Source organism: Danio aesculapii, chromosome 3 (assembly GCF_903798145.1).
Source record: "Danio aesculapii chromosome 3, fDanAes4.1, whole genome shotgun sequence".
NCBI classification, from domain to species: Eukaryota; Metazoa; Chordata; class Actinopteri; order Cypriniformes; family Danionidae; genus Danio; species Danio aesculapii.
In genome coordinates this window covers 21,239,772-21,265,202 of record NC_079437.1, presented here as the reverse complement: position 1 = coordinate 21,265,202, position 25,431 = coordinate 21,239,772, and the positions used below count along the sequence as shown (strand labels likewise).

The following is a 25,431-nucleotide window of genomic DNA, read 5'->3' as shown; positions in this document are numbered from 1 at the left end:
TGACATGCATAATGGAGACAAGACTGCAATTAGTAATAATGACTGAGTTAAATGTTCACTATGTCAGAATTTATTCGGTAAATGCAATTCCATCTACTGTTATTCTGTCAAAAACTACCTCGAGAGATCTTTTATTTTTGTATTTCAAGGGATTTTCCCCCAAAATGTAACATTTCCGTCACTAGTTTCTGATAAAATGCTTAAAAATGTCTATTAAAAGTACTCAACACAACTAATTAATAGTTATTTTTTACCACAGTTACAGGTATATATTACATCAATCATTAAAAAAATTAACTCCTGCGTCTATTTTCTTAAAAGTGTGAATTAAATTGTCAGTAGATAATCTGTTAAGCATTTCACTCCCACTGACACAAGATATGGTGCCCTTAAACTCATTTGTCATGTCTAGTAAATGTGGTCCAACATGAATGCTCTAGTAACCTTTAATGTAGCCTTTTTCTTTGACGGACTGCAGGGTGGGCCGCCTCTGGAGGAACTTGCGTAGTTTGGTGCGAACACGGCCCTGGTCTGTGTCTATGCTACTTGTAGAAGTCAGCCTTGCAGCTATAAAAAAAATAACAAGAAAAAATACTTACAATTATTATTAATAGTTAGCATATAGTATACTTTAGCAAAGACATAAAACATGACATGTCTCTCGAATAGTTTTGAATGGGAAAAAGTGTAATGGTCAATATGGCGAATTTAGCTCCGCCTTCTAGAACAGGAGCTGATCAGTGATCCCTATACACTGATGACTCTCTGGGAGAGGGGCTAGGACCATGCGTGAGGTTCTGCAAATTTTGTGTGATTCGAATGTTTAGAATTGAAACTAAAGAGACAGCTGTTGTTTAATTTTATTGGTGATTCCAAATATGAAATTCAATCATAAACTTGGCAAGTAGTTTCAGAATGCCCGAGCATACTGCCCGGGAGGCGTTTCAAAGATGGCCGCTGAGTAAAATGACTTGCGTTAAAGAGACTTTGACTTTAGTTAATAAAGCAAGAAAAAAAACTATTGCTAATTGTTAGCATATAGTATACTATATATAGCTAATATAACTAGAAAAAAAATACTTACAGCTATTGTTAATAGTATATAGTATAATAAATATATAGTTGTTGATAAATATTCTACACGTTTATGTGCACATGATTCCGTTACTCACCTTCAGGTTTCTTCTCTTTATCTGCAGGCAATGGAGATTTTTCAGGGATGTCTTCCGCTTCGTCCTCTGAGTTATGGCCGTGTTCATGCTGTCAAAGGTGATCACAAGATATTTTTAATGTTGTTTTATGAAAGAACTGAAAACATTTTGGCAACTTAATATTTGTGCTGTACTGTATGTGGCCAGCAGGGGCGCCACTCACCAGCAGTTTGATGGTGTCCAAAATGATCTTTTGCCAGTCTTGAATGATGCTGTCTGTGTCGTACTGTATCAGATACTCAGAGCCGTGACGTGTCTTGAGCTGCTCAGTGACATGCACAGCATTACAGGCTTTAACATTACAATTATACGCTTACAAGAAAATCTCTTGATGGCTAAACTCACGAAAATAGTTAATACATTAACCTACGTTTTATTATATTTATTATTTCTAAAAACTGCAACATGTTGTTAACAGAGCAAGAGTTCAGCAGCTTTTGTGTTTTATTGTCAACATAAAGACCACCAATCACAATTAAAGAAACATATTCATTCCTGGAAAAGCAATTCTACTATTCTACTATACAGGATGCCGGTTCTTTGTTTATTTATATATATATATATATATATAGGAAAGGCACAGTTCTCACCTCTAGAACATTCTTCTTGCTTGACTTTTCTTTAGACGCCCATGATAAAGTCGCCCCTTTCAGTTCTACAGTGTACTCAGGGACAATCTGATTGGTCTTGCTCTGCAAAAGTCAACCAATAGCAGACAGATCATTTTTAATCTGTTCTCTTTAACACACTTAATCCACAAAATCAAAGCTTTCTAACACAGCTTTAGGCTCAAGACAGGGGCTAGTATAAGTGACTTTTCTGCATCTGTTTTGTACAGGTAACCAATACATTTTTGAGATCAAATTCATGATATGATATCAAACATAAAATGCTAAAAATAAAATCACTTGTTTACACGATTCAAGTGAATTTAGGCATCACAACATACTAACAGTACTGATATAGTTCACGAAAAATTTAGTACACAAAACTTATTTATAAGATCTTTTAAGATTTATGAAGTGATGCTTTCTAGTATTGTTTATTCAGTTGGTAATGTATTTATTCTAAAACAAGTCCACATTCATCACAACAGAAACAAGGCAAGAGTTTCACGACTTGTGGTTATGACAATCAGGCCACAGAGATACTACATGTTTTGACAAAGTAATAACAAAAACTTATCACTGAGAATTGTTTTGACCAAGTCATGTTTGCAAAGTTGGCTCTGATCACCTGCATTTTCAAAATTTGTCTTTGACTCAAAATTAAATGATAAAACCAACAAGATATGGTAGAATTAAATATAAACCAGTATATAGTATATACAATATTAATGTCAAGTTATATGATATTATGAAGTAACACCGGCCAATAATTGTTATATTAATGCTCAATCAAACATCTCAATTAGATAAACTTACAGACAACCCAGCAGGTGCAAATTTGGGGTCTTTGTGGAAAGTGAGCATGCCGTCATGGAGAACAGTCCAGGAATGTGCCCAGTTTTTCCTAAAATTACAGAATTCAGAGTAGAGTTACTAAATAATTAATAATTCTTTAGGATCAAATTCTGTTTAATCATAAAAGAGATTAATACATGAAAGAGACTCTGAATGCAAACTCTTAGCAGCTAAAGGTGCAAACCATACTGTAGGCACTAAAGACGTTTTCCAATCATATGGATATGTGAACTGCAAATAACAACAATTAAATCATTAAAATATAGAATTTTTTGTTTATTTTCTTAAATTTCAAGAACTGCAAGAATGCAGATGTGTTGTCAAATTCTTAAAATATTTAATTTCTTATGGCGTACTTAAAGTAAACATTAGAATCAAAAGAATATCCGTTGACAAGACTGCCTGGGAATCTCTTTGATAAACCAAAATGACTGCACAGATGACTGGTTTGCACACTTTTTCCTATTCACGCTTAGTTGAAGAGTGACTGTGCTGTTAAACCACAGATAAACGCTGATAATTTAAGGCCCCACCTCAGCCTTTTTCCATTCTCAGCCACTTTGGTCTTGTTGAGAATCCCTGCCTTCTCCAGTGATGACTAATGAACGCAAAAGAAAGGTTATTTCTGTTAGACAGGTCAGATTTATTTAACACACAAACACACACACACACACGCACACACACAGACCAACTACAATTAAAAATCATATACATAGTGCTTTTATTAAAAAATAAGTTTAAAATCAGTTATTTCTATATTTTTCTGTCGCATGTTAGTTTGAAATATCAATTTACATTTCTAAACATTATTTTTGTCATCACAGTGAGATTATTGTCTGCACAAGAAGTCTGACAACAGTGCTCCACACAGAGATCTGATTTGATCAACATATCTGGAATGACATGAAGAAACAGAACAAACTAAGACAAACTCAATCCAGAAGAACTTTATCAACATCTCTAAGATGCTTCAAAAAACCTGACAAAAATAATGTTTGGAAATTGTTATTAATATTTCAACCTGACATGCTACTTAAAAATATAGAAATAACCAACTTTAAACCTTTTTTATGGTGAAAATACTAGTGGCTTAAGACTTTTGCACAGTGCTGTATATACTTATAATATAGTTACTAATATCATTTGTTAGTTTGGATGATGCAAGTTGTTAAGAAATCTGTTAGTATGATATTAAAGCAGCAACGACGGAACGGCGAGCCACAAAACAACATTATCCACAGCCACTGCTGGTGAAAGACAAACATTTCCAAGCCAAACTACTTTCAGACAGTGATGAAAAAAGCAATGATGTTAGTTTTTGTCTAATGAATGACATGTTAGTTTGGACCCCCAATGCAGGCAACTATATAACCAATAAACCAGCTGAGAACGCACATGATGAGAATGTGAATCGCTGCTGTAACTTGACAGGTTCCTCCGCCGTCTGAACTTTTTATCCTTGAGAAAGGAAACAAAACCTTGGGTTCGCACTTTATAAAAATCTGACAAAAGGACAGTTCACCCAAAAGTGGCAATTTACTCACTTCAGGTTGTTCCAAACCACTATGAGTTTCTTTTTTCTGTTGAACGCAAAAGGAGATATTTCGAAAAATGCTGGGGATTGACATTAACATCTATGTATGACATTAACTATACTATGGACTTTAAATATTTTCTCTATTTTTTGGTTCAACAAAAGAAAGAATCTGACAGGTTTGGAACAAGCGGAGAGAGAGTAAATGATGACAGACTTCTTTTTTTAAGTGAACTATCCCTTTAGAAGCACCTTATATATAAATGATATATAAATATAATCTTTAACAACTATAATCAGTTTAAAGGGATAGTTCAACCAAAAATAAATGTTTACCAAATTTATTAAATATAAAATACTTAATAAGCACCTTATAAAAACCCGACAAAGGGATAATTCACCCAAAAGTGACAGTTTACTCAATTCAGTTTGTTCCAAACCACTATGAGTTTCTTTTTTCTGTTCAACACAAAAGAAGATATTTTGAAAAATGATGGGGATTGCCATTAAATCCATAGCAGGGAAAAATATACAATGGACTTTAAATATTTTCTCTTTTTTTGGTTCAACAAAAGAAAGAATGTCAGACAGGTTTGGAACAAGCGGAGAGAGAGTAAATGATGAAAGACTTCTTATTTTTAGGTGAACTATCCCTTTTAAAGATAGTATAAAAAGCTGGCAAAGGGATAATTCACCCAAAAGTGACAATTTAATCACTTTAGGTTGTTCCAAACTGCTATGAGTTTCTTTTTTCTGTTGGACGCAAAAGAAGATATTTCGAAAAATGCTGGGGATTGTTAGCCATTTACTTCCATAGTAAATAAAAAGAAAGACTATGGACTAAAAATATGTTCTCTCTTTTTTGGTTCAACAAAAGAAAGAATTTCAGACAGATTTGGAACAAGTGGAGTAAATGATGACAGACTTCTTATTTTTTGTAAACTATCCCTTTAAAAGCACCTTTTTATGCATAATATGATCTGAAACAACTGTAATCAGTTTAAAGAGATAGTTCAACCAAAAATTAAGATTTATTCACCATTTACTCAGCCTTAAGTGGTTCCAAATCTTTAGTTTTGTTTTTCTGTTGAACATGAAAGGAGATATTTTGAAGAATATTGAAAACTGGTAGCCATGAACAAAAAGATACTATGAAAGTCAATGGCTATCGGTTTCCAACATTCTTCAAAGTATCTTCTTTTTTCATGCAACAAAATAAGAAAACTCAAAACAGATTGGATAAGTAGGGAGAGTAAATGATGAAAGAATTTTAATTTTTGGATTAGAGCAAAATGATGATTAAATTAATAATGAGACTGTTACATGTGAATGAGTTCTGATGAACAAGATGGCATGAGTTACAAGCTCCAATGAAAGCTGGAAATAGCTGAGGTCATGTTACGTACATAGTGCTGTGATTCTGGTGAATTCCCTGAGCTGGATGCATCACTGGCATTGTCAGAGGCGATCCGCCTGTGCGAGGGGGAAAATTTCTGCAGGAGGAAATGAATAGAAAGAAAAATAAATGAATATTAGCTGGTGGAAAAGGGGATGTGGTGTGTCAGATCAGGTGCCAGATGTTTCCTTCCTTCCCTTTGTGGTCAAAGTGATGTCAGCAACAGAAAATAGCAGAGAAAGAAATGTCTCACATGAGAGAGATAGAGACAGAAAGAGAGAGAGAGACAATTTGTGGGCATCAATCACTCAGTTTGCTGAAGAAACGTGTGGTTTGAGTGCAGCTGTATCTAATGTCCTCATTGTGTCATGTAAAAGGGATGAAAAGAGTCAAAAAATGTGTCGTTCCTAAACTTTAAATAATAAAATGGACACTTACCAGGTCCTCCTGAGATATGTTGAACTGGGTGTATCTCCAATTGTTTAAAACAGGTGGACCATCTTGTTCTACTCCATTTCCATTCATCGGCTGACCGGGTGGAGCTGAAGCCTTTACAGTAAAGTCAATAAGGGTTCAGGGTGAGACATGCATTTTAAAAAATGGTAACACTAAAATAATGGTCCGTTACTTAATATATTTACTAACATGAACAAATAATTAGTAATACATGTATTATGGTATTTATTCAACTTTGTTAATGCTATTTACATTCAATAGCGTTATTTTTTATTTAATAGCTGTTTTATTTAATAGCGTTAGTTCATGTTAACTCACTGTGCATTACCTATAGTTAACAAGCACAACTTTGGATTTTAATAATGCATTAGTAAATGTTGATCCTCTATAAGATTATTCATAGTTAATGTTAGTAAATACATTAACTAACATTGATTAATGAGCCATTATTCTAAAGGGTTAGCTAAAAAATATAATAAAATATGTAGTCTTACAAAAGACCAATAAAAAAAATATATATATTTTAAATTTTATATATAAATAAAAGTATATACATATAAAAACATGAAAAAATACTGAAATGCATATAATTAATAATAATAATTATTATTATTATATAATTAATTATATAATTAAATATCCAAAGAAAATCATACACAAACCTCTGGAAGGGTCCACTGGCATTTAGAGCCGTCTTTTGAGTAGTAATACAACTTCCCTTTGTCATCTTTAGACTGGATCCACTGTGATTGGAAGAGAAAAATATTTAAGTCAGTCAGTTAGTGAAACAAAGATATCAATAAACATATATTTATGAAGAATACATTCTTTTAGCATGTATGTTAATTAAATAGATTGGTCTATATTGTCAATATCAAACAATTAGTATTAATCTCAGTTTAAATTAAAATGTCCTCCATGACTTGGACTTTTTTTCTACCATTTGCTCATGCAGTATCATTAATGTACCACAAGGGGTCACTAACTCGTTATTTATTATTATTATTTTTAATGTATGTATATGTTATTTATGACTTAAACGAGTATTCAATAATAATTAAAAAATAATAATGAACAGAAAATTTTCATTTTGGGGTCAACTATCCCTTTCAGTACTTTACTTAAAGTGTTAAATATGGGATTATGGTATCAGACCCCCCAAAAAAATTTCTAAAGGGTTAGTTCAAACTGTTTTCTGTTGAGCCCAAAAGCAGATATTTCGAAAAATGTTGACAGACTGACAGAAATTGACCTCAATAGTAGGGAGAAAATACTACTGAAATCAATGGCTGGCTATGGTTTTCAACATTCTTTTTTTGTGTGTTCAACAGAAAAAGTCATATCGAAAATGTTTGTGACAAGTTGAGAATAAACAAATGTTGACAGATTTTTTTTTAAATGTACGTAAATGTTATTTTTTTAATTGAAAAATAAATTAACAGCAAATGTTCATTTTTAGGTCACCTATCCCTATAAGTACTTTAAGTATAGTGCTAAAAAAGGATTATGGTATCAGACCTCCCAAAATATTTTTAAAGGGTTAGTGGGTTAGTTCACATAAAAATTTTAATTAAAAGGTTGTTTTTCTCAACCTTTGAGTTTCTGTTTTCTGTTGAACACAAAAGCAGATATTTCGAAAAATGCTGAAAATGGACAGACATTGATGACCATAGTAAAGTATGTCCATAGCTTTGAAATAAATGGCTGGCTATGGTTTCCAACAAAAATATTTTTTTGTGTGTGTTTTACAGAAATAATAAAACCTAAAATGTTTGTGACAAGTTGAGAATAAATAAAAAAATGGTGACAGATGTTTTATTTTTGGGTGAACTATTTCATTAAGTGTGTTTAGTAGTGGATGATAATTGTCCTTAATTCGATAGTAGTCTTATAGGTGACTGATTTCTGGTGAACCTTCATTACCTGTTCAGTTGTGAGTTCACTTGTGAAGACAGATTTCCCATCAGTCCCTACAGACTGAGTCCAGCCCGTGGGGACATCTTTATTTGTGTCCATAACAGCCCTAGGGATGACAGCGCGCTTGATTTGAGGCAACTGGAAATCCTTAGGGAGCTGAAATGAAATATGAGATTCCTCATGTTGATTCTTTGGGTAGTCCTCTTCTGGCAGAGGAGGCTGAGAATACAAAGAATGAAATAGCAAAAAAAAAAAATTAGGAGATATAGATTACACAAACAGATAGATGGATAGACAGAACAATAAACAAAACAATAGAACGAGATGGATGGATGGATGGATGGATGGATGGATGATGAATGGATGGACAGATAAACGGATGTATATAATATAGATCGATATATAGAACAAAACACAGTAACAGAAAGATAGATAAGACTGTCAGATAGACATAGATAGACAGATACAGACAGACAGACAGACAGACAGACAGACAGACAGACAGACAGACAGACAGACAGACAGACAGACAGACAGATAGATAGATAGATAGATAGATAGATAGATAGATATATAGAAACAGTTAATAGATAGATAGATAGATAGATAGATAGATAGATAGATAGATAGATAGATAGATAGATAGATAGATAGATAGATAGATAGATAGATAGATAGATAGATAGATAGATAGATAAAAACAGTTGTGATAGATAGACAGACAGACAGACAGACAGACAGACAGACAGACAGACAGACAGACAGACAGACAGACAGACAGATAGATAGATAGATAGATAGATAGATAGATAGATAGATAGATAGATAGATAGATAGATAGATAGATAGATTAAAACAGTTGTGATAGATAGATAGATAGATAGATAGATAGATAGACAGACAGACAGAAAGACAGACAGACAGACAGACAGACAGACAGACAGACAGACAGATAGATAGATAGATAGATAGATAGATAGATAGATAGATTAAAACAGTTGTGATAGATAGATAGATAGATAGATAGATAGATAGATAGATAGATAGATAGATAGATAGATAGATAGATAGATAGATAGATAGATAGATAGATAGATAGATAGATAGATAGATAGACAGATAGACAGATAGACAGATAGATAGATATAGATATATTAAAACAGTTGTGATAGATAGATAGATAGATAGATAGATAGATAGATAGATAGATAGATAGATAGATAGATAGATAGATAGATAGATAGATAGATAGATAGATAGATTAAAACAGTTGATGGATGGATGGATGGATGGATGGATGGATGGATGGATGGAATGCGACAGACGGATAGATAGATAGATAGATGGATGGATGGATGGATGGATGGATGGATGGATGGATGGATGGATGGATGGATGGATGGATGGATGGATGGATGGATGGATGGATGGATGGATGGGTGGATGGATGGATGGATGGATGGATGGATGGATGGATGGATGGATGGATGGATGGATGGATATAATATAGAACTATATATAAAACAAAACACAGACAAACAAAAGGATAGACAAGACAGACAGATACGAAAGTAATAGTATGAATTTCTTTTTAAAACAATCCTAATGGCCCAAAAGATTTCATCAGTGCAGACAGAGTCTTACCGGCCCCTCTCTGTCCTTGTCACTGTGTGGCCCCTGCTTGGAGGAAGGAGGTGCCGATAGCTCCGGGGCAGTCCAAGAAGTTTCATTGGAGGCAGGATTATAATAATAATGTCTCCCAGTGGCCTCATCCAAAAGCTGCTCCCAGTCGGAGTGTACCGAGGGCGGGCTGGACGCAGGAACGGGGGCTGTCACAGACTCCATTCCTGCTCCCGGCTGTGGGCTGCGGGGGTCAGACCAGCTGCTCTGTCCTGTGGCCGGGTGGTAGTAGAACTCCTTACCGCTGTCGTGGTCAGTGTGAACCCGCCATTCGGCCGAGCTGGGCGGAGAGATGGAATCTGGGGCGGGACTGAGGGTGATGCCAGGAGAGGAGCAGGTGGAGACGGAAGAGTTTGAAGAGCGAGGAATGTTCTTCTTTATGTCTGCAACGTTTGCATACAGTGCTGTGGTGGGATCATTCTCCGTCTGATGGGAGAGAAGAACATTGGGTGTTTTAACAAGGCTAAAGACAGCAATAATGACATCGATTATGATATATACTGTCTAAAGAAAAAAACAACAACATTATAATGATATTAAATAGCCAAGTCTATTGGAGTTAAATGAAAACTAAAAGTATAATTAGATCAATTTAACTAAACTTTAGATAAACGAAAACTGAAAATATAGTTTCCATAAATGTAAATAAATGCATAATCAATTAAAAACAAATTTCGATTAATAATTTGGCAACATTTCAAGTACCAATACCCATTATTATCTACTGGCTTATTACCTGCCTATTATTAAGATATTGGCTGTTTATTAGTACTTATAAAGTATGATCTTATTCTACATCCCTAATTCTAATCCCTAAAACCAAACTACTACCTTAATACTAACTACTAATTATACGGCTGCATGATATAGAAAAAAAATATAACGTTGCAATATTTTGTTCTTTTGCAATATAAATATATTAATTTCTTTTTTTTTATACTTTCTTTATTGTTTTTTTTTTAAACATTCAAAACAAAATGACATGCAAATTTGGTCTAACAAACATTCATGCAACAATTGACAAAAAAACATACAGAATTATAATAATAATAGATACAAAAAGAAAATAAATAATAAGAAATTAAAAAATTTAATAAATGATAAATAAAAATAAAAACTAAATTAGTCAAAAACTTTTCAATTTAACTATTTCCTGCAGAATTTATATCTTTAAAATAATCCATGAAAGGTTGCCAGTAGGAATGCTCCGATCGATCGGCTGGAGATCAGAATCGGCCAACAATCACATTTCATGACTCGATCGGTGCTCAACACTCGATCTTATGAACCAATCGCAATTGTTTGTTTACGAGTTAACAAGCAGAGTACACATAAGAACTGATTTTTATTTTTACATATAAAAACTGAAAGTTGTGTGTTTTCAACAACATTGCAAGTTCATTAAAACCTGGCTGGAAATTTAAAAAAAAAATGAATTTTTAACTTGAGTTTTTAATAATATACTTATTGCAATAAACAGTAGTTTATGGACATATTTCCTTTTAGTAAAAAAGTAATGGATTTATAGGTGTGCATTTTAACTAATTATGCATCAAATATGCAGTCCAAACTTCATTGAGACATGTTGAATTCTTCTTCTATCATTGCTTTGTCTATTGTTTCCATATTGCTGTGTTGGCCATTTTTTTACCAATCTTACCAATCTGTTTTATCTATTAATTTATTTAAAGCTGCTTCTGACCATTACATGTCTACACTTAATGGTGATACGAGACATGTTTAAGGAGTTATATGTAACATCTTTAATTTATTCTCTTAGGTAAGAAGAGATCTCCACTTAAGGTTCATATTTAGAGTGGAAATGTGCTTAATGCATTATAAAGCTTGAAGCATTAGAATCGGTAGTCCATATTTGCCGATCACCATGACAAGGAATCGGTACTTGTTATCGGCTGCAAAAATCCTGATCAGAGCATCGTTAGTTGCCATATTTTATAGAAGTTCATTACGTCCCTCATTAGATGTATATACTGCAACACTGTGTGTAGGAGCACCTTTCTGTTTCCAGTTTAATAATGGTAACCTTCATGCTAGTAGACTAACAAATGGAATTATATTTTGTTCTGTACTGTTTTTCTTGAAATCAGTAATACCTAGAACTGCAATAAGGGGATCAGGATCTGTCGGCTTTTGACATATTTTTGAGAATGTTCGAAAAATATTTCCCCAGTAAGATGATAATTTTATGAACATTCATTTCTTATTTTAGACTGATTATGATGGTTCTGTAGGGAGGTGCAGGATACATTACATAAAGGATACATTATTTAGTTTATCAAGCTGAAAGTCTTAGTTAATGGTTTGCTAATAGTGAGAATTGTACCTTAAAATAAAGTGTGACTTTAATTTTTTTACTTTCAACTTGCATTCGTATGGTTTTGGGTTCAATTTTTGGTTCAAACTATTCATTTATTTTCCTTCGGCTTAGTCCCTTTATTCATCAGGGAGCACCACAGTGGAATGAACCGCCAACTTATCCAGCATTTGTTTTGCACAGTGGATGCCCTTCCAGCCGCAACCTAGTACTGGAAAAGACCCATACACTCTCATTACCACACATACACTATGGCTAATTTAGCTTATTCAATTCACCCATGTCTTTGGACTGTGGGAAACCAGAGCACCCAGAGGAAACCCACGCGAACACGAGGAGAACTTGCAAACTCAACACAGTAATGCCAACTGACCCAGCCAGGACTCGAACCAGTGACCTTCTTGCTGTGAGGCGACAGTGCTAACCACTGAGCCTCCGTGTCGCCTCGCTCAAGCTATTATTTTATTTATTACTAAGAGTTTTGTACAACTTTAATGTAACATGTGCAAAAATTAAACATTAGTATGCTTTGGTCTACTCTGATCGTGTCCTATTAAATCTGCTAAACTCTACTAAAACTAAAAATGAAACTAGATAAAGTAGATAAAAGGCAAATTAAAATGTTTACAAAATAAAAACCAAACTGAAACTAACAATATCTTCTATGAAACGAACTAAAACTAAACTGAAAATGATGGCAAATGTAAAAATAGTCCACGTTATAGCTATAATGATAACCAAGAGGAATGATTTCCACTTACAGTACAATTTTTTTTAACTCATGAATGATAAACAAAAACACTGACAATTAAAATCCATCTGCCTTTATAGAGCTTGAGCATTTACAGAACCAAATGACAAATAAAAATGATCATAAAAAGGATATCCTGCAATGTATTGTGCTATATTATAAATTCTGTTTTTGGTGGCTTGAAAATAAAAATGTTCTTATCCTCTAATGACCTTCATAATCATAGTCACAGAAAAAAATATATATTATTCAGATGCAAAGTCATTTGCAATTACAAATAAGTCAAAAGCATGCATTAAAATTATTTCTGCCTGAAAATTTACATTGAAATATCCAAAATAGTCAAGTCCCCAAATAGTTTGACAAAACAAACACACTTTGGTAGCAAATACTGAAAAGCTGTATTTTTTCAGGAATATTGCTGTGTACATGAGCACTGAAAACCAAGAAAAGATTCAACTTAATGGATATACAGTATACTATTAAACCGACCACATTACATGGAACATGGCACTGATGTGATATCAAGTCAAACTGAGGTGTGTATCTAAATACTGTCTCATGGAAGAACTTTCATTATTCATCTGAACAAAGGTGTATAGTAGCAACCTGACAAAAACAAAGCGCTTTGGGGAGAAAATCCTGCTGAAACCGCTCCCTCGATTCAGCAGCGACACAAAGACCTTTATGTGGAATCAAATATCTTGCCAGCTTTCATCTTTGGGCCTTCACTCTTCAAGGGAATTTTAATCAAACAGAGCATCTCTACACTTTAGAGGAATGTTTGCCCAAATCACAAGGCATCACATATGTTCCAAACATTATGAGCAGGCAACTTCATGTTTGACATGGGCACAATAAATCTAATTTGAACAAAATGCACACCTATGGGAGCTTGCTGGAAACCACAATGTGAGATCTCAAATATGTCAACAACAGGCCCTTCATGAAAACCTGTGTTTGTTTAGTACAAGTGAAAGTTACTGTATATTGTGTGTTCTTTCAAAATGAGGAAGCATCCAGATAATGTGTTTTCCACAGCACTCTCTCAAGGGAAGGGAAGCCAAGATCAAAACATAACAACGGGCAGAGGATTCTGAGAAGCCTTACAAAAAAAATCTGAATCAAACACACCGGCTAAAAGGAATACAACTCAATCAAAATAATATTAAATATTATAATTACAATGATTTAAAAAATATTAGGGCGGCACGATATTGGAAAAATGTGATATTGCGATATTTAGTTTTTCTGAATGAATTGAGTTTCACAAGATGGTTTAAATAGCTCTATTTGACGGGTTTCAGGGGAATCTAACAGCATTCTGGTACAGAAATGGAATTATCACAATGCAAAAAAATTATTGTCTCATTTCTTGTCCAAATATCTAAAAATTCATGTAGATCGAGTAAAATAGTGTTTTGTTTTTGCCTTCAGAAGAAATAAGTCAAAATTAAGAGTTTTTCCTTGCAACAATCTAAAATTTTTGTCAAAGGGGTAATTAAAATAATCTTATTATCACTTTGAAATGTAGATATGTGAACTAAAAACAAGACAAAAATTCAAACATTTTTTAGCATAAATTGTATAAATAATTAAAAACAATTCACCTCCAAAAATACTTTTTTTAAATGCACAGTCAAAGGTGTTAAAAACACATGCAAATGATCAACTTTTACTCTAATATTACTTAGCTGTGACTCTACAAATCAGATGTGTTCTGTGGCTCCTGCCTGGACAACTGTAGTTCAGACACAACACTGAATATCTTTACGATGTGACTATTGCTGATGCACACATTGCAATATCAATGCTGAAATGATATAGTGTCGCGCGCCAACAAAGTTTAGAATCCTTCAGCTCTATTCAAATGAAGAGCGACTTTCTTGAGTGACAGCCAGTAGACGAATTACCATGTTTGTCAACACTGAGGATGCGCACGCAGGGAGGTTGCAGAAAAAAACAGGAGCGCTAGCATTTACAGTGAGGGAATGACATCCGATGTGGTACAGAGTTTGTTGTTGTCTTAGAAATAAGTTATATTGACTACATTTAATAGATATTATTTACATAATGCTTTTAGCGTATTATAACAGCTCGTCACCCTGTGATAAGTACAGTTATTCTGCAAAATTAACGTTAAAGTGAGCAGCGTTCGTCTGACAGCTCCATTTGCGATAGCACCCTCCCAATGGATATTGGATAAGATGAAATGGCCAAGCATCCAACCTGAAATATACAACTATCTCATTGAAACTCCAAGTGTTTTTACAAGAGATAAGTTAAAGGCCTACAGGTCTTTTGATGCCTAATAATTTTTCATGATTGCCAGATTCAAAACTTTGTAGTGCTAAAAACCGAGGTTCTGCCTAACCAAAGACAAGGAAGAAAGACGGAGCTATACAGGGCCTGGGTAATCATCAACAAGCAAAACTGCATCCTGATGGCGAACTGCACCTGTACGGCAGGGTATGTGAACTAATATTTTTACGTTTCATTCTACGCATTCAGTTTCCGCAGTTTAATTAACCATAACTGTTTTTGCTGAAATTATTGCTGCAATCAAAAACGAGTGATGTGTATGATTCAGCATAGAGTGAACTTACCTGATATAACATGAGAACTGCAGAGTCCAGCATTTTTAATTAAGTCGTCACTCGATTCAGCTCCCTTTTAGCCAAACATGTCTGCGGTTGGCATTAAAAGCAGTGTGGTGTACGGTAAAAGTTAAGTTTTTACCTTTGAATTTGGCATCCTACCGCACAACACGACATGTTTGCGATTGCAACCAGTGTCTTTTTGCAACCGGGAACCCATCTCACGTCATGTGACATAGGTTGGTAATTCCTCTATAGGACTACCAGTAAAGCTCACATGATCCTCTCTTAGCTCACTCAGAGGCCGATTGTATTCTCCCTGCTGTAGACCTAATAGACTGTAAAAGATGGGTAGACCTACACAGACCTGCATTTGTAGCAGATGAATAGCTGCAATGACAGAGAACACACTTTGTTTCTTGATCATTTCTGTAATTAAGCATTTTAGTACTGATTCCATTTATATTTCGTGTTTTCTCTGAATGTTTAATTTCAGCGGTATGTAAACTCATACCCTCTCTGCTAATATCACCATAAACATTACAATCTTAATGTGGGAACGCCCACTAACAACTTTAAACGCAACCCAGAGCAACAGGTAGCTACAAAGTCTCTGCTAGTGCAAATGAGGCATTATAGGCAACTTAAAATAGTATTGCTATGTCCAGAACAATATTTGACCGAATTTTCCAGCCTGATCTCACGAGAAAACGTAAGTATTTTACGTTTTGTAAGTTTAGTGGCTAATTCATATAAATTCAGTTGTAAAAAGGAGGCGTGGCACGCAACCCCACCCCTAAAGCCAACTGTCATTGGGTGATGAGCAAATCGTACTAAATTGTACAAATTAGACTGCACGAATTCATACGAATTAGCCATTAAATCAAAAAGTTATGAATTGCCATGAGATTGCTTTGAATTTGCTTTGAACAACAGTTTTGACATGTTAGATATCCCTATTTGAATCACAGGCAGAAAGAGAGATCGTATATACAATAGCTCATAGTAACATGCATTAGCTACCACCAATATTTTTGAGCATATTAGAGAGTCGGTGGATCTCCATCCACTCCCTTGAGATCCCACAGAGGAATTAAGGATCCAGCAAGTGTCACTGAGATACTATGGTTACCATATGTTTGATGGTAACACATTTAAGATTGTGATCAAATCTGAATGAAACTACCTGTGCATTCAGGGTTTTTATTTAATCAGAATCAAGAATTTCAACAGACCATAGAATAAAATTCAAATAAACAACAATTAAAATGCAAAAATACACAATTTGGCATCTCATGCTGGCAATACGGTCATCCAAAACCAATTATAAGGATCTAAACACCTCAATAACAACAATAAAGCATTTTATCCTATATCACCACTAAAGTGGGAGATCTTTGACTTGTAAAGGGCAGTCTCTTCTATGAGAACAACAGTAGGATAGTCTCACAAGCACTGATGTAATCAGCAAGTCCACGATTTTCCTGCATATCTGTCGCATCATTCCCACAAACTCAAGTCTCAACCTTGACAATGCTACCTTGTGTCTCCAGCTTACCTTACGAAACCTTAGAAAGGTCTGCAGCCTGGGCATGAGCGTACGGCAAGCCTTAAGGATCACTTCTTTCACTTCCATCTGAACAGTTGTCAAAATAGATAGCCTCTCGTAAAAAAAAAATAGGATCAGAAAGTGTACCAAAATTCAGTTACTGCGCTCTGACCACATTTGGTCAAACCTGAAGGGAATGAGAGTTTCAAAATGAAGCAAGACGGTAAGATGCTTTTCCACTGAACTACAGCTCAGCTTCTGGATAAGAGTGTGTTATCAGGAGGTATAGTGAGTAGAGATTTACAGAAATGGCATATTTACAGTAAAACATTTAGAGGAGGGGCTCATCAGATTATTTGACAGGAAAGCTGGATCTCCCGAGGGTCCAACACACATGTATGAACACTCATACAAACACAGAAACCTCATCTGGGAACACAAACTAGCTGTGTGGGTGGAGGGACTCGTGTTAAACTATCATTTCCTCTATAGGTGGAGTAATGCTAATTCAAATAAACAAACAATCACAGGCTCAGTAAACATCCTGTGATCTGTCAATAAATCTGCATGACATGCGTAAGAAACAGTTTGAAGTATAAAATCAAAAGCTGATTTTATATTTTTAATTTATATAGTAAGTACTCAACAAAGTCCAACCATTCCAACAGTGGAACTGAAATCACAGATTTAGTCCCTCGCTTTACTTCCTCTTTCCTGTTGAACGAGCTTTGTGAGGAGAACTGGGTGAGACGGGATTCTAGTGTAATCAAATCAACCGGGTAAGTCTAGATTGTAAGCCAAAGTTTTGTCATTCAAATAAAACCTCAAAAGCACTTATCGATGCGCCCATGATTTCACTTTAAAGATGGACTCATCTGTATCTGAACAGAAGCATCAATGGATCAGACCTGGGCTGCATGATATTGGAAAAAACTGACATTGCGATATTTTGTTTTTCTGCCATATACAGTTGAAGCCAGAATTATTAGCCCCCCTGTTTATTTTTTTTCCCTAATTTCTGTCTAACGGAAAGAAGATTTTTTTTCTAACACATTTCTAAACATAATAGTTTTAATAACTCATCTCTAATACCTAATTTCTTTTATCTTTGCCATGATGACAGTAAATGATATTTTACTAGATATTTTTCAAGCACTACAGCTTAAAGCTGTACAGCTTGGTTTGTTCTGTAGACAATCAAAAAATATATAGCTTAAAGGGGCTAAAAATTGACCTTAAAATGTTTTTTTAAAAATTTAAAACTGCTTTTATTCTAGCTGAAATAAAATAAATAAGAATTTCTCCAGAAGAAAAAATATTATCAGACATACTGTGAAAATGTCCTTGCTCTGTTAAACATCATTTGGGAAATATTTGAAAAAAAAAATTCTGACCTCAACTGTATATTGCGATATGAATATAATTTCACAAGACAACTATTTAAAAAAAAAAAACTCACAATTTTACATTGATTGTGATGATTTTGTAGGGGAGTGCATCGGCATAAAATATACATAATAACACAAAAACACACAAAATAATATAATTTAAAGCACAGATGAAAACAATAGAACAAAGATAAAAGTGAAATAAATAACACAATTTTGGTGGAGTCTAACAGTATTGAGATTAGGACAATATCCAGTTCAAAGGTTTACCACGTTTTGAAAAAGCCAAGATTTTAAAACCGCCAAAGTTTTCTGTTATACCATTCCTAAGGTACATATAAGTTTAGTTTTTTATTTTAACATGTTTTTCGCAACTTTTATTTAGTTTTTTAGAGCAACAGTATCTCCAGCAGAAAAGGAACCTCCACATCAAAAGCTACTGGTCCAAAATATTTAAAATGTTTCTTAAAATAAAATAAATTCTGTTCAATGGGGGAAAAAGTTGTTTTTTTTTACCCAGAAAGAACTTATTTTAGAGCAGTAATCACAATACCACGATACCGTGAAACCGTGATATTTATATCCAAGGTCATCATACCCATGGCCCATGCGTAATTGAGATATAGAAATTTAATAATCAAATGTAAAATAGCAGTGTCTCTTTTTTATAAATATGTATATACATACAGTTGAAGTCAGAAATATTAGCCCCCCTTTGAATTTATTATTATGTTTAACAGAGCAAGGACATTTTCACAGTTTATCTGATTATATTTTTTCTTCTGGAGGAAGTATTGTTTGTTTTATTTCAGCTAGAATAAAAGCAGTTCTTAATTAAAAAAAAACTTTTTATGGTCAATATTGTTAGCCCCTTTAAGCTAATCTTTTTTAGATAGTCTACAGAACAAACCATCCTTATACTATAACTTGCCTAATTACCCTAACCTGCCTTTTATCCTAATTAACCTATTTAAGCCTTTAAATGTCACTTTAAGCTGTATAGAAGTATCCTGAAAAATATCTATACAAATATTATTTACTGTCATCATAACAAAGATAAAATAAATCAGTTATTAAAAATGAGTTATTAAAACTATTATGTTTAGAAATGTGATGAAAAAATCTTCAGAAACAGAAATTGGGGGATAAAATAAAGGGGAGCTAATAATTTAGTGGAGTAATAATTCTGACTTCACCTGTGTGTGTGTGTGTGTGTGTGTGTGTGTGTGTATATATATATATATATATATATATATATATATATATATATATATATATATATATATATATATATATATATATATATATATATATATATATATATATATTATATATAATTTGTATTTTTCTTCTATTTATAAACATATAAACCCAATCAATTTAATCTATTTCTAATTGTTAAAGCAAAAACCATTCTTTTTATATTGTATAACATGTCCAAATAAATCAGGAGTGCCCAAACTTTTCCTTATGAAGGGCCAAAAACCAAACTTGATTGAGGCTAGTGGGCTGAGGGTAAATATAGTTGCCATGGCTAATTTCCTAATTTATTTAATAATATTTATTTAATAACATTGCTTTATACACCTAGTACAGTATATTTTTACATTTTATCATGAATTTATTGGAGTACAAACAAAACAATCTAATTTATAACAGAATTACACTTAGTTTTTGCCTTGATTTGCTCATCAATGTCTTCTGCATCTTCTATCTGTCAAATGACAGTATTTACATTTTTAAAAATCTGATTCATTTCAATTAAAAATATGAAAAATCTGATAACATTTAATTGAAATATTTAATTTCAGTTTGCTTTTTGTAGCAATAAAACAAAAAAAAAAGGTTACGTCAAATTAGAGATGACGATCTCCGCGTTAAAGACATTTGCCCCAACCCTCTCCATCATTCTCACTCTCCTCTCATATGGAATGATGGGCAAAATCAAAGGTTAGGGCCTTTGGGCATCTCTGGTTTAAATTAACTTGAAGATCCTGTGATGTGACTATTGCAGATTCGCACATTGCAATATTGATGTTAAAACGATATACTGTGCAGCCCTATTTCAGACAATTTCTTCCAAATGCTACTGACAACTATTGTTCTCAAATTGGAATAACATGAGAGTGAATAATTAATGATACAGCTTTTACAGTGAAACAACACTTTAACTCAAGTCAAATGCTAAATCGTTTGTCTTATTTATTATGGATGAAAACTATTTTTGGGCCAATTAATGACAAAATGTATCAAAGTATCCTATCAGCATAGGGCTGGATGATTTGGCCTAAAATCAAATTCTCGATTAATGAAACATTTTAACTCGATTACAATTAGAGAACGATTATTTTATTTATTTATTTCATTTTTTTGCCCGAATTGTTCACTGACAGGTTTTGTACAGTAAATATGCTCACATATTACAACTGAGAGATTTTTGAATGAAGAGTGCGTTACTTGATTTTGAAATAATCGAAATAAACATACACCATCTACTATCTATGATTATTTATTGAACATCAGTGTTGAACAACTGAAATTAAAACACCAACTAATAACTTAAAAAAAGTAATAATAATAACTTGCACTTTTGAAACAAAATAAATCATTGTGTTTTTTCCTATTAAAAGTAGAAAATATCATATAAATCAAATCAAATAAAATAACTCTTACTGCAAAATAAGGCTCAAGAATGGGTCCATCATCCAACTTTGACCAGAGATTAGATGTGGCTGCAAAGTGTGGCTAACAGAACTGGGCCACGTGACTCCATAGGTGGGAGTGAAAGTAATTATTGTGAAAAGTAAAAATTAGATTGATTATAGGTTCTTAATGTCGATTTTGATTACTTTCTGATAAATCACCCAGCCCTACATCAGCAAACACCAAATGATAAATCTGATTCATATCCAAGATATCATAGAGGAGTATTTCGAATCAGTATTTAAAATATATATATATCCCCCCAAACAGACCTACAACCCAACAAAGTTCCAGGATTGTGTTTACATTCAAATTAGAGAAATATTCATCTGCAATGATTAACGATTATGAAATAATATGAATAGATCTGGCAACACCGTACAATAATGTCCATTAGTTCATATTAAAGTACTTAATTAAAATTATTTTACTAATAATGAGCAATAGAATCAAACATTGTATTTGTTCATGATGAACTTAACATTGACTCAGATTAATAAATGCTGATATATTTAACTATAGTCAGCGGATAGAGGCTTGTTTAAAAGGGTTACCACATATTTATATTGAACATAAAGCCATGAACTAAACTGTCAACATACAGTAAACTGCAAGAAATCAAGTGTTTGGTCAATCATTTACATTGCCAATAGTCTTAAAATAGTTACAACATTCCAGTGTATTTTGACCTCATTCTTGATTGCACAGTTCTTCCTTGTGCAGCACAAACAATAACAGAAACCAGGAACACTTAAAACATCAAATGTTTAAGACTAAAGATTTAAACGATTACTTGATTGCTGTCTATTTCAGTCTGATTAAACTAAACCTTAATTAACAAATGTGTTTAATAAAGTTTAAAGCAATTTATAAAACACACCTTTTAGTCATAAAATAAAAAGCAATAACACTTATTTATTTGGTCTGCTGAAATTGTCATCAGTCACTCCCTATCGAGGCTTAACTCGTGGGAAAAAATTTGTGAAAAAGAAATACTAAGTAACTAATAAACTAATGAAAATATAACTAACAAAAAGTAAAAAGTAATTAAAAATGTGAATCACAAAATACATTTTAAAAATGAAAAGAAATAATCTGAAGGTTTTTAAGAAATTAAAATGCGCCAACATAATTAATCAACAAGAGTCTGACTCAGTTCATCACAGAACAGTTCAAAGAGCAACTGAGCTTCACAGCAGTGAGCTGTCAAAATATAATGATTTGATGCACAAAGAAAAGAGAGAATGGAGAAAAAACAGGAGAAAAGAAATCATCAGTGGAATGTTTAGTATTAGAATAGTGCTAGAACTTCAGAAAATAAGTCTCCTTAAACATAAAAGCACTGCATATCTCACACAGTCCTTCTTTTTTAATATATTTTTCAGCTTTCAATAGGCCTTTATTGTTAGAAGTTTTACTCTAAGAATATTAAACAAAGAAAAATTAATAGTGGTAACTAATTACACTGCCTAAAGAACAGTTTAAAATAAACACTGGCACAACACAGCAATCATTTGATAGCTGTAATGAACCTTGACTCCATTGGTGAAACAAGGTGTGTGGATACACAAAGTCCGCTTTAATTTTTATCCATTAACTTATAAATGATTAAATAGAAACTAAGCAGTCTGGGCTATATTGCTGCTAATCTGGACAGTTTTAGTCATTTTTGAAGACCATCTTAAAATCAAGTAAATCAACGAAATATTTGGTGTAAACTTTCTTTTAAAAGCAGTTAAAGCTGTTGTATAGCTGGAAGAAACCAAATGTGACAATATTAAGGCATATCCTGTTTATGAAGCTTCTGAAAAATGTATAGTTCAGTTAAATTCATGTTATTTCTATAGCGTTTTTACAATGAAGACTGTGTCAACGTAGCTTAACATTGAAGTTCTAGTCAATTGAAACTGTCCAGTTTTCAGAGTTAAAGTTCCGTTTGGTTCAGTTCAGTGTGGTTTAAATTTCACTGCTGAAAGTCCAAACACTGAAGAGTAAATCCATACAGTAAAGTGTAGTATAGTAAAAAAAAAAAGAAAAAAGAAAAACAAATAAAAACTTACTCGATGTATCCTCCAACGGGAAAGTGCAGCAAGTGACCCCTCACTATTTGCGCGCAGAGTTGTAAAGTCTCATTACAGTCAACTAAGCCGTCAAAGATCCTCTCAAATCGGTGTGAAGTATTCGCAAAAACACCTGCATTTGATTTGCGCTGGATGTCTCTAGTATCTCTCTTTTTCTCCACAGCCACCTTGAAGCGGCGCTCGTGCAGGTAAAACCACCTAACAAGTTATAAGGGAGCGGCAAACCTGCTACGTCGTTTAACTCTTTATATCCCACCCAAACTTAACATGCTTCTTGGCGTAAAAAGCCAAAAAAAAAAATAAATAAATAAATAAACCGATTAGTCCTGTGCTTTAAGTCTATCCTTTACAAGTTTGTTCCGACATTAGGATGATGAAGTAGCCATCTGTCACGCTCAGCAACATCAAGGAAGAGGACACGGTTGGTCGTGTATTTACAGTGCCCTTAATTCGGGAGTGGTTGCTCTAAAACTTGTTTGGGTTTAAAGCAGTGAAATGAGATTTTGGAGGCCTTCAGGAAGAACTCCTCCTTTGTTTTGTAAACGTGCCAGTGGCTGAGGGGCATTATAGCAGGACTGGAACAGCTGCCAGCTTTTCTCTTGGTTGTTGCAAGTAGCACTCAAATAATAATGCCCCAGTAAAAGCGAGCTCATAGTGATTCAAATGCTTAAATCAGGCTTGTGGTCGACGACAAACATTTATCTCTGTTATGCAAAATCGTTAAAATGCATTTTAGTAATTAGACGTTCAGTTATTTTCTTAAATTTTACTCTGAACTGTTATATTATACAGTTGAAGTCAGAGTTATTAGCCCTACCGTTTTCTCTTTTACGGAAAGAAGATTTTTCCACACATTTCTAAACATAATAGTTTTACTAATTTCTAATAACTAATTTCGTTTTATCTTTGCCATGATGACATTACATAATATATTACTAGATATTATTTCAATATACTTGTATTCAGCTTAAAGTGCAATTTAAAGGCTTAACACTGTAAAAATTACTCAACTTAAAATTAAGGCAACAAACTTCCGGACATTTTTGAGTTGACTTTCAACCCAATTACTGCACTTGATTCGATTTAAGTTGAGTAAACTCAAAAATGTTCTGAAGTTCATTGCCTCAATTTTAAGTTGAGTCAACTTATTTTTTACAGTGTAGATTAATTAGGTTAACTAGGCAAGTTAGGGTAATTAGGCAAGTTATTGTACAACAATGCTCTGTAGACAATTGAAAAAATATTGCTTAACGGGGCTAATAACATTGACCTTAAAATGGTTCTTAAAAATTAAAATCTGCTTTTATTCTAGCCGAAATCGGTTCGAGCCTTGGCTGGGTCAGTTGGCGTTTCTGTGTGGAGTTTGCATGTTCTCCCTGCGTTTGTGTGGGTTTCCTCTGGATGCTCCGGTTTCCCCCACAGTCCAAAGACATGCGGTACAGGTGAATTGGGTAGGCTAAATTGTCCATAGTGTATCTGCGAATGAGTGTATGGATGTTTCCCAGAGATGGGTTGCCGCTGGAAGGGCATCCGCTGTGTAAAAACGTGCTGGATAAGTTGGCGGTTCATTCCGCTGTGGTGACCCCAGATTAATAAAGGGACTAAGCCGAAAAGAAAATGAATGAATGGATTAATATTGTGAAAATTTCCTTGCTCTGTTAATAATTTTGACTTCAACTCTATATAGACAAATTATGAAATATGGCCTACACAAATTATATAGCAACATCATCATATGGGGACCTTCAAATGTTCTCAAGCCTCATACAATGCTGGTTTTGTGAGAAACATTTGTCAGCGACTGATGTAAACAGCCCAACAATGGCTCTGAAACCTGACACAGGTGCACTGAGAGCTCCACTCCCACCCTGCCTCTCCCCTTCTTTTCCAAACCTTTCCCAAACAAGAGTCTAGCTTGTCATTCACATTAGATCTCCAAATGCTTAAAATTAGGTTGAATTAAGCATACTCACACTTTTTTAAGTTCGTCCATTTTCTGTGATACATTATTAAGTATTACAAAACATCACTTTTCTATCATTGGCCGTAAATGTGCCATAATTAACCAACAAAGCTATTATTCATGTGCAGACCTTTTTGAAACGAGGCAAAGTTAAAGTGAAAATGAAAACATCTACCACTACATTCCCTGGAATTTTGATATTAAACTGAAATTAGTATTTTAAATGACAAATTTCTTTAGAAAGCCATTTCTATAAAAGGTAAGACAAAAGTCTCTCTTTCACTCTCACTCTCCAACTCACTCTCCCTTTCCCTGCTAATTTCAATCTTTCAGTGTATTTATGAAACATACATTATAATTTGAATGACCAAAGCAGTACAGAATGAGTCAATAATTTGAAAATGAGA

At 33.7% G+C, this 25,431-nt stretch overlaps 1 protein-coding gene across 3 annotated transcripts in view; it reads right to left on the bottom strand.

Moving 5' to 3' along the window:
- The window catches only part of arhgap27l (Rho GTPase activating protein 27, like), a 45,325-nt gene that overhangs the window by 4,446 nt on the left and 15,448 nt on the right, over positions 1 to 25,431 (bottom strand). For 2 of the 3 annotated variants that reach the window (XM_056453363.1, XM_056453362.1), the window contains 12 exons: positions 9,622 to 10,083; positions 7,984 to 8,196; positions 6,723 to 6,803; positions 6,043 to 6,153; positions 5,615 to 5,701; positions 4,070 to 4,132; positions 3,208 to 3,272; positions 2,636 to 2,723; positions 1,802 to 1,903; positions 1,375 to 1,473; positions 1,173 to 1,260; positions 445 to 567 (listed from right to left, as the gene is read on the bottom strand). In XM_056453363.1, coding sequence (XP_056309338.1) covers positions 445 to 567; positions 1,173 to 1,260; positions 1,375 to 1,473; positions 1,802 to 1,903; positions 2,636 to 2,723; positions 3,208 to 3,272; positions 4,070 to 4,132; positions 5,615 to 5,701; positions 6,043 to 6,153; positions 6,723 to 6,803; positions 7,984 to 8,196; positions 9,622 to 10,083 — 1,582 coding nt within the window. The remainder of the gene's footprint in view (positions 1 to 444; positions 568 to 1,172; positions 1,261 to 1,374; positions 1,474 to 1,801; positions 1,904 to 2,635; positions 2,724 to 3,207; positions 3,273 to 4,069; positions 4,133 to 5,614; positions 5,702 to 6,042; positions 6,154 to 6,722; positions 6,804 to 7,983; positions 8,197 to 9,621; positions 10,084 to 25,431) is intronic. The other variant, XM_056453364.1, reaches the window with a different exon arrangement.